This window comes from Lagopus muta, chromosome 1 (genome assembly GCF_023343835.1).
Source record: "Lagopus muta isolate bLagMut1 chromosome 1, bLagMut1 primary, whole genome shotgun sequence".
NCBI classification, from domain to species: domain Eukaryota; kingdom Metazoa; phylum Chordata; class Aves; order Galliformes; family Phasianidae; genus Lagopus; species Lagopus muta.
This window is the reverse complement of record NC_064433.1, coordinates 167,350,925-167,360,683: the sequence shown is the minus strand read 5'-3', so window position 1 is coordinate 167,360,683 and position 9,759 is coordinate 167,350,925. Positions and strand designations below refer to the sequence as shown.

The 9,759-nt window shown below is 44.3% G+C and overlaps 1 protein-coding gene across 1 annotated transcript in view; it reads right to left on the bottom strand.

Annotated features, from left to right (window-relative positions):
* Positions 1-700: 700 nt before the first annotated feature.
* The window catches only part of SETDB2 (SET domain bifurcated histone lysine methyltransferase 2), a 37,129-nt gene continuing 28,070 nt past the window's right edge, over positions 701-9,759 (bottom strand). The window contains exons 18-25 of the mRNA XM_048964504.1: positions 9,630-9,737; positions 8,746-8,879; positions 6,561-6,607; positions 4,926-4,984; positions 4,265-4,331; positions 3,269-3,391; positions 2,577-2,648; positions 701-1,467 (exon numbers count right to left, since the gene is read on the bottom strand). Of these exons, the coding sequence (XP_048820461.1) occupies positions 1,328-1,467; positions 2,577-2,648; positions 3,269-3,391; positions 4,265-4,331; positions 4,926-4,984; positions 6,561-6,607; positions 8,746-8,879; positions 9,630-9,737 (750 nt within the window). The 3' untranslated portion in view covers positions 701-1,327. The remainder of the gene's footprint in view (positions 1,468-2,576; positions 2,649-3,268; positions 3,392-4,264; positions 4,332-4,925; positions 4,985-6,560; positions 6,608-8,745; positions 8,880-9,629; positions 9,738-9,759) is intronic.

Genomic DNA, 9,759 nt, shown 5'->3' with positions numbered 1-9,759 from the left:
CTTTTTGAGGTAAACCTTTGCTCAGTGTGGCAGAGCCAAGGGTTTCATAGTGCTGTTAGAGAGCAGGGATCTTCTACAGCATGACAGGAGGAGTTCAGTGTAGGATTGTGTGAAGAAACACTTCCATGTGTGTCAAAAGCAGTGTTAATGCACAACTTGTTCTAGACTGCAAACTATAAACTAATCTTGGCTAAAGGTCTAGCTTGGTGAGAAACAATTTGGGCTGCCCTCATCAGGAATTCAGATCTTTGCAATAAGGATGGAAAAAGAATTAGCCTGAGTTGAACGAGCTTTACTTCTTTCCACTGATGGTGTATTTTCATCTTGGTTTCCTAGTAACTCATCATAGATGATCCTTTCTCCACTTTGATGCATTGAAGGGCATTGCCTTGGTTTTAGGAGGCACAGGCTGGCCCTGGAGCCTGTTGTGCCACTCTGTAGTGTGAGAGCCATGCTCTTCAGTGCTGCTTCTACTTGCTGCTGAGAGGCACAGTGTTGGTAAACCCAAGGGGGTGACAGCCTGCCCCCTCCTAGGCCACATCCCATGCAACAGTGGGGCTTCTGAGCAGGACTGAAAACAGCTTTCTTAAAAACACTTTATTTTTATTAAGTTACTCTTTTCTAATTAATGCTTTTCTGTATTCAAATCATTTTAATATAATAGCTCTTAAAGGATACAACTTCCCTCTGTTTTTTTCTTAAGAAAGGAAAAAGACAGTCCCATTGTCTGATCCATTCTATACTGTACACATGGATTGGAGTGTAGTACCTCACCACTTCTGGTCTGCCTGCAGCCATCACTCTAGCACTGCTGCTACAGCAGACCTAATATCAATCAAAAAACACTTCTAAAAACCTCCAGCTTACAATCCCAATGACTTCTCTCAGTGCAAGTCCTGCTAGTTGATCTTCTTTGGAAAGCCAGGGCAGCACTGTGGTCCTTAAAACAACACCGTGTAGATGCAGACAGGGAAGTGGCCACTTCACACAGGCAGGAGAGGCTGCTGCAATTAAAGTGACTTGAAAAACCTTTCAGTGGCAGCTGATGATAGTCCCTTGTCTTTGAAGGAAAAAGTCCTTGGGGAGGGTTTTATTCAGCTTTAAAAAACTACAGCTGAAGTATAATACAATTATCCACAGTAAAATTTAAAGAGTAACAACTTCAAGTTACTGCAACAGTGAGGTATAAAAATGAGTAAAAACATCCAGTCTTTGCTTGTGGCCCTAACCTGGGGGAAAGGAAGTCACACACTGACCAGACGTGCTCTATATGGTTCCTATCGTCAGAAAACGTGGAGTACTGACACCATGACTGACAGCTGTGGGGTTACTCAGACACTGTACTGGATGTACTGGCAGTACTCTCTTGGGAGGGCAGGGAAACTTCTTTTAACTCCTGCAGTAGCTCAATCTGGTTATCCAGTCTTTTCCTGCTTTCCAGCAGTTCTTGAATTTTTTCTTCAGTCCCTATTATGGAAAAGAAAGGGATAAAAGCTTTTATTTATTTTTAGATAGAACAGTTATTAATGCCTATTTAGTGTTATAAATTAACAGCCACATTGCAGAGGCCTCTACTGCTCAGTTTTGCCTAGTGACACCAGTGCCTTTAGAGTGCTGCACTTTCTGTGACCCCTCATCTCTACTTGTCTTTACTGTCAGCCATCACAGTTGGCACTCATCCATTGATGAAGGTTTGGAAGCAGCTTCGACATGTGTTCTCATTATTGACTTGGAAAGTAGAAGTAGTTTGGATGGAATCAGAACAGAAGAGGGTGACTGAGGAAGATCTGAGCTGCAGAAGTAGTGGGGAACAGGAGGGGGGACAGCCTTCACCAGCATACCCATAGGTGGCAATGCCTGCATCTCTGCTGTAAGCTCAGAAAAGGATGCAGTGTGCAGCAAGTGTAACTTGGGATGATGAGCAGAAATGTGTCCAACTGCCCTCAGATGAGGCAGTGTTAGAACCTTGCATTGAGGTTACCTGCAGCAGGAGGCCTGGTGATTTAGGAAACAACAGCTTTTAGTCAGTGGCAGCACTCCATTTTAGGGCCTGTTCTCTATAATTGTTTTGGCAACGACTTCAATACTTGAAGGCTTGAAGGCACACTAAGTACTAAGGTTGTCTACTAAGTTTTATGCTTGGAAAAAACAAAAGAAATGCTGAGAAGTAGTACTAGGTCTTCCTGACCTGCTAAGGGTAGGGAAATTGACATGTTTAGAGTTAGAAATAGACTAGGGGCTGAGGGAATGGCACAGAGCTGTGTCAGGGCAGGGGCAGCGGGGGGTTAAGGACAGGGTCTGCACCAGAAGGTGCTGGGCATGGAACGGCCTGCCCAGGGCAATGGGCACAGCCCTGAGCTGCTGGAGTTCAAGGAGCGCTTGGACAGCACTGCCAGATCCATGGCTGAATGCTGGGTGGTGCTGTGCAGAGCCACGAGTTGAACTCAATGCTCCATGTAGGTCCCTTTCAAGCCAGCATGCTCTACGATTCTATTATTTTAACATAATTCTCAGAAGAATAACCTTTATACTAAAACCATACCAAGTGCTACCAGCTGACAGCATAATTCACTTACCTGAATGAATATTTGTCAGTATGTTCTCAAACAGTCCGCAGTCAAAGAGCGATATTACCGTCTCCTCATACTCTGCAGGGAATGATAATATCACAGAGGAAAGGTTTACAGAAGCCTTAATGTAGTGCCTAACATTAGATGCAGCACAAATTAATTCATTAATGATTTACATTATAGGAATTAGCTGCATTACAGCAATTGCTTGAGGTTTTAAGAAAAGCCAAGAAAACACAGCACATCTCCATAGCACATCTAATTCTGGACATCTTCATCTATCACTGCCTTAATGACCATGCCAGAATTATGCTTCAATTTCCCAATTGAGGCATTTTGTGTTTATTTCAATGGAAGCCTGCAGAGTTCACAGGACCATCAGGAGGTTCTCTCCTGGACTCTTCTTCACTGTGTGGGAGAGGAGCACAGCTGGTCTTCCCCAGCTGTCCTACCAAAATTCACGACATTGAGTACAACAATTTAAAGTCAGAAGGCCTACCAGAGCACACTGAGTTAGCAGCAAGTTCCCTCTATGCCAAAAAAAACAAAACACAGCACCTCTGCCCACCTGCAGAAATATGACAGAAGCCAGTTGCCAAGTACTAACAATGGCCCCACGTCACCGTTCTGAGGACTCAAGTGCTTGGCAGCCAGATCAACATTTCTGCTGTGAGAACAGCCACCGCAGAACCCCGTACCTGTCTCTGAAGTGTTGTCATCCATCAGCTTTTCCTGTGCCAAGTGAAGGGTGTCCAACATTTCTTCAAATATGTCATCCAGAAGCCCTGCTTGTTTGCATTTCCTGAGAAAGTCGATTCGGACTGTTAAAACACAAACACAAACACTCGTAAACATAAAAGATCTTGAGCACAGCAGCTTAGGCTTTACCCATACATTTCAGAAACTGAAACTTCAGTTCAAAGCCCACTTCTAGTAACACACATCCACCTGGCTCCTCTTTGCTACTCACTCAGCCCTCTGCAGAGGGAACAACAGTGTGGTCAAGTTCTTTACTGTGAGAGTGGTGAGGTGCTGGCACAGGCTGCCCAGAGAGGCTGTGGATGCCCCGTCCCTGGAGGTGTTCAAGGCCAGGTTGGACGGGGCCCTGGGCAACCAGGTCCAGTATTAAATGTGGAGGTTGGAGGCCCTGCATGTGGCAGGGGGTTGGAGATTCATGATCCTTGAGGTTCTTTCCAACCCTGGCTGATTCTGTGGTCAAGAGAATATAAGCACTGTGCTGGGTGTAAGTTCACAGAAACTCAAGATTAGGCTTTGTTCAGAAATCAATGCATCCCCAACTCCTGATTCACCGTTCCTAGAGCTGCTCAATACCCCTAGTGTAGAAAAGCAGGTGATGTGCTTTTACACTACTTATTTTTAAGTTCTCTGGACAGCACCACAGACTGAGCAGGATAAAGGATAGAAAACACTGCAAGGAGCTCAATATTTAAGAAGCCCATTTCCTGCCCAGGAAATTCTCATTTAAGGTGTACCGAGCAGCTCTTGCACACTGCTGCATGGCCAGAACCTGTGCAGATACTGTGCAAATCAGACTGTCTTCCTTGCCACAACAGTCACTTGTAGAAAAAGGAAATGGAAGTTTTCAGCACTGCTGCTATCAAACATCTCCAGACAGTGAACATCAATGCAACACAGCACAGTAGCACGCAGCTGTTCTATAAAGGCAGTCACACCTTTGTGTCTGCTGCTTTTCCTTCTTAATATCCGTAATCGGTTTTCTTCTGCCGTCTCTTCTGCCCTCTGTAAAAAAAAACAACACATTTTAACATCAAACTGATGTTTACTGCTCTGTTTTCCATACCTTACCTCTGTGTTAGTGGGCAGGGAAAAAGCAGCTCATGATTTTGTGAATCAAGTCAGCTTCTCCACACACCTACCAGTACCCCTCTCCAGACATTCAGGATTCTAAAAGGGGAAGCAAAAACTGCTTCAAAGTGAAATCTCTAAGGAAAGCACAGTGAGGGACACTGCCCTTCTTAACTGCAGTTACTGCACTTGCACAATATACTCAACAGCTGAGAAATTCTTGGAGACAAACAACCTAGTTGTGAAAGTACAGCTGAAAGCTGCAGACCGTCCATGTCTCCTCACATTGCTCCCTCTAATGCAGAGAGCTGGAGATGGCAGCAGCTCTTCCCAAGCTGCAGGCTGGCTCCTCTGGGAAGGAGAAATCCTGATACCCAGCACTCAGGGAAATTCCCATGAAAGCTCTGGTGGAGCCAAGAGAATCCTGTGAGTCTCTCTTAACACACTGTCAAAAATACTTCACTAAAGGAGTCCTTTACTGCAGCAGATGAGGGTTTCTGTTTTAGAACTATTTAAATTTGGAATTACCATTTGTTCCGTGGTGGTGGAAGATTTCGATGCATGTCTTTTCCTCTTATTAGCTGCATCTAGAAATCAAGAGACAAAGTCTGATTAGATCTGTGAAAACTGACTTTTTTCTTCCAACCAATCCTTGTTACTGTTAACACATGCTCAAAACAAAGGCTACACAAAGAATTATTTAGGTGTCCCAAAGGTATATGAAATACATTAAGTTTCCTTTGCTCCTAGAAAACCTCCAGAGCTCCCAATGGGAAGCAATGTTACTGGTGAGCTTGTATTAATTAAGTTGCAAAGCATTTTTAGTGGCAAAAATCTCTGCAAACTCTGCTTCTTTCTCTCTGTCCCTCCCATCAGTCCACACCAGCCTCTCTCCACCACAGCATCATAAGCAGAGGAGAGAAAGCTGAAGAAGGGCACAACCACCACCAAAACCTGAGGGCTTTAAACACAGTGGAGTGACATGGCTCTCTCCCTTGTAGCTCCACATGCCTTGGATAGCGTGTAGTAAGCGCTAAACCTACTAGAAATTAACTTGGGAATGAGGAGTTACTGCTGGTACAGAAAGAGCTGTTAGAACAAGCTCTTTTTGGGCTCTGTGCTGTACATTTGTATTTTTCCTGGCCTGAAAGGAAATCATATCCACCCAAAACAAAGCTGGGTGGCCTATTTTGGAGCACTACAAAGTGCTGGCATAGGCACAAAGCACGGCTTGCTGTCTGTCAGGACACCTTTGATGAACACTAGGGTTTCCTCAGCCCTTCCTGATACATTTTACAGTGCATTAAGAGTTGCCCTGGAAAGCAAGGGAACGCAGTCCAAACAGCAACCCAACCTCTCTGCTCCTCACAGACTGTCCTCAGCTCTTCTATGTGCATCAGGTTTCTCTCCAGAAACATCCAACACTTCCAGCTGAGCAAATGCTGGAGCCCACTTCCAAGTTCAAGCTGCCCTCCCACCCCTGCAGCAAAGAGCAGCCAAACCTCTTGCCCTTAAGGTACCCTGTCCTCTTTCCACTGCACAGCAGGGGCCTGACATTTCCATATAGGAATGCAGAATGTACCTAAAACAAGAGGGATGTTTCTCAACTCAATTTTCTCCAGACTGCCATGGAAAACATGCCTGGAGAGCTGGTTAACTCAGAGACACTCCTGACTACCTCCAAACGCAGCAAGCACCAGGACCATCAAGTTCAACTGCACTCCTGCAGCAGAGGAAGCAATTCTTTAACGCACCCTTTTGCTACATGTAAAAAGCTCTTTGGGATCCTTCAGAATGAAAGGCCACGTTTAAGAAGGACTGCAACGAATGGAGAAGATGCAGATGTGAATGTTCTAACATTGCTACAGACAAAATGCCAGGTTTTTACAAGTTGCTTGGGCCTTCCTGCCATGAAGGGTTGAGTCCACAGTCAGTTGTGGAGGAGATCTGGAGCTGATCAAATATCAACGTTTCCTAAATCAACAGAACTTATTGATTTCTGGTGCACATGTGGGTCTCAACCAACCGCCTCCTGCAAGATCAGAAACTCCCCACTCAACAGAAAGGAGGAATAACGTTCAGTCTGTTCAAATGTGCCACTGACTGTAGTATGCACACCTCTAAAACAGATACAAATCAATGAAGCCATTAAAAGAAACTCACCATAGTGATTGGTCCTGTTGCCTGGGTCATGTTTTGAGCAGAACACTCTGAAAGTTCAGTTCAATTTTAAGAGAAAAAGTATTAATGAACACATACACAGAGTTATGCTGACTGATTTTAACAAATATTTGAGTATTTTCCCCTCCATCCATTCTGTGTAAATTGAAAGACATCCTAAAAAGAATCAGGATTTTTCTCCAGCATTACCCACCTTGAAGTGAAGTCACACCCACACAAGTTTCTAGTGTTACTTCTGAAGCCTCAGCAGGTTCTGAATGTGGCAGCTTCAGATTAACAGCTCTATCACCCCACTGTCTGGCCTTGCTCACTGCTCAAATCAGCTCAGATGCATTTAATGCCAGGTGGCACTGGGCACTGACACAGTGCGTCACCTGCAATACTCTTCCCAAAGCAGCTCATTAAAATGAGATAAACACTGTCAGGACAAAATACTGAACTACTAATGCTACTTCTTCGTAGCTACTGCCCTTCTGCCTCCCCTGTCCAGTACCAGCCAGCTCCACAACTTGTTTAAATGCTGGTGCTGCCAGTTAAGTTATAACTCTGCAAATATGCAGGATGCGAAGATTTCCTCCACTTTTAGGTGAGAAACAGGAATCCCTTGGAAGAGGCAAAATGCAACAAATGCAGCTTGGAAACACTCCTTACCTTGTGGATACAGTTATTTGTAGATAACATATCCAGCTTCTATCAATGCCTTTCTTACAGAAGGATCCCAAATCACTTTTTCAACTGCGTCACCTTGTCAAGAGCATAGCTGAGCTCATCTTTTCAAAACAAACCTCCATTTGCAACGACTAATGCTCAAGTGTTAAGAAGAAATTTTTAAAGGGAACTGCACTTACTACACCATTTTCTAATTAGCAACATTCTTTTACTTAAAAATAATATTAGAAGTGCTGAAGAGTAGGCTGTTTCCTTGACAAGACAGCTTTTTCTTTTGCATGCAATTCATTTTGATGCACAAAGACTACTTGTGCATGCTTCACAACTTAGAAAGCTACAGTACTGGAGGCATTTTATTTATAGGACCATAGAATGGCCTGGGTTGAAAAGGACCACAATGCTCATCCAGTTTCAACCCCCTGCTATGTGCAGGGTCGCCAACCAGCAGACCAGGCTGCCCAGAGCCACATCCAGCCTGGCCTTGAATGCCTCCAGGGATGGGGCATCTACAGCCTCCTTGGGCAACCTGTTCCAGTGCATCACCACCCTGTGAGTGAAAAACTTCCTCCTAATATCTAACCTAAACCTCCCCTGTCTCAGTTTAAAACCATTCCCCCTTGTCCTATCACTGCCCACCCTCATAAACAGCCGTTCTCCCTCTTGTTTATACGCTCCCTTCAAGTACTGGAAGGCCTGTGAGGTCTCCCTGGAACCTTCTCTTCACCAAAGGTTCCCTCAATCTTTCTTCACAGGAGAGCTGCTCCAACGTGCCTGAATTTCCAACACTGCCCTCCAGTTGGGCTTTTAACTCCCCTCACACTTTTAAATCTATTCTTCCCCAGTTAAAAGCAGCCTTCATAAGCACAAGGACTTCTTATAATGCACACACAGCATTTTACTACCCAGGCCACCCTACCATCACTGGCACCATGCATTATGCTTACACCCCCACCCGTACTGTCACTAACCTTTAACAAAGCACCGTGTGCCTTCTCTTCTCTATTCTGCTCTGTTTGCTTCAATAATCTCTGCTCATCATCTCAACAGTGGCAATTCAGGATTTAAAACACCAGTTCTCCCCTCTCCAAAGGGATTCTCTCGCTGGTTCACTTTTCAGTGTATTTCACCATGAGGAAGGCTGTCGATCCATGGCCATAGGTTTTCAAGTCTCGTTCTTCTCTCCAGTAATTTCACAGCAGCTACAAATATCCCCCTCCTCTTATGCCACTGATCCAGTCAGTCCGAAAGTCTTTGCCATCAAATTCCTAAAACTTGCCTTACCACTTCTTTCTCATTCAGCCCTCTTGCACCTCTTCAGTACAGCTTTGCTATAGCTTTGCTCTGTGCAGGACAGGCAAACAGACTCACAAGAGGTGCTTCTGAGTCCTTTTCCCAAATCTCTACAGCACCAGCTCAGAAAACCATCAAACCCAACCATACATTTGACAAACAGCACCACAACCTGGACCATCCTACACCAGAAAAGACTGTTAAATACCGGTAGACTCCATTTACTTCATCTGTTTCTGTGGCTGCATCATCACACAAGGCACAGAAGTAGTGGTAGCTCCTGCGGCAGGCTCTCTCCTCACATCCCACTGTGGCTCCTTTCTTGCGACAGAAATTGCACACCTACAACAAAATGAAACCTAACTTAGGAAACCAACATCATCCTCTTTGGGAAAATCCAATCTTCCATTGTGATACTTAGAGCTCTGTGTAATGCAGCCAGCTCACAATGCCAAACTCTCACCCTGCTCAATGTTTCACTCCTCTCTCTGCTATTTTGCCTCAGCTGCATCATTTCACCCTTTAAGCAGCACAAAAAGAGCTACATGAGACATGGACAGCTTCCCTCCCCACCTCGCTCCAAATCTTGCCCAACCTATTTCTGTGCTTATTGGTTGCATTTATGTTTTTTACACTAACTTTATAAAGAAATGAGTTCCATCCAAGAAGAGAGAAGAAGAGCTGAAAACAAAACAATTAAGAAGATCTCATGTTAATCACCCTCCTGCTAAAAAGAAAAGGTGTTTCCCTTTATCCTTATGGGGTTGGATAATTTTGTTGCAGGCACTGGGTTGGTATTTCAGAGGCTCTCAAGGAAGTCTCTTAGTTTTTCCTCTTAGGAAAAAAAGGCCAGAAAACCCAATAAATTCCAATTACTAAGAAAAATAATAATGGAATTTCAATAAGTACGATATCAAATTGAGGTTTTTAATTCTAAATCTGTAATTTCTCCAATCTTAGTAGGTCAGGAGGACCAAGGCCTTCTTTTATTTCATCTCCCCAGTCATAGCAGACCAGACAACCTCAGTGTGCACCCTACCACCCTGCAGTGCTTTCAGACAGGACTGAGTGCAGATTCAGAAACTGCCTTACCAGTCGCTTTCCTCTTTTGAATTCATTCAACACGGATTCCACATCAAACCTTAAATCTAGATTTTCTGGGTTATACTCTTCAGATTCCACAAATCCAGAGGAAAATAACTAGAAACAAAGAAACAATGGC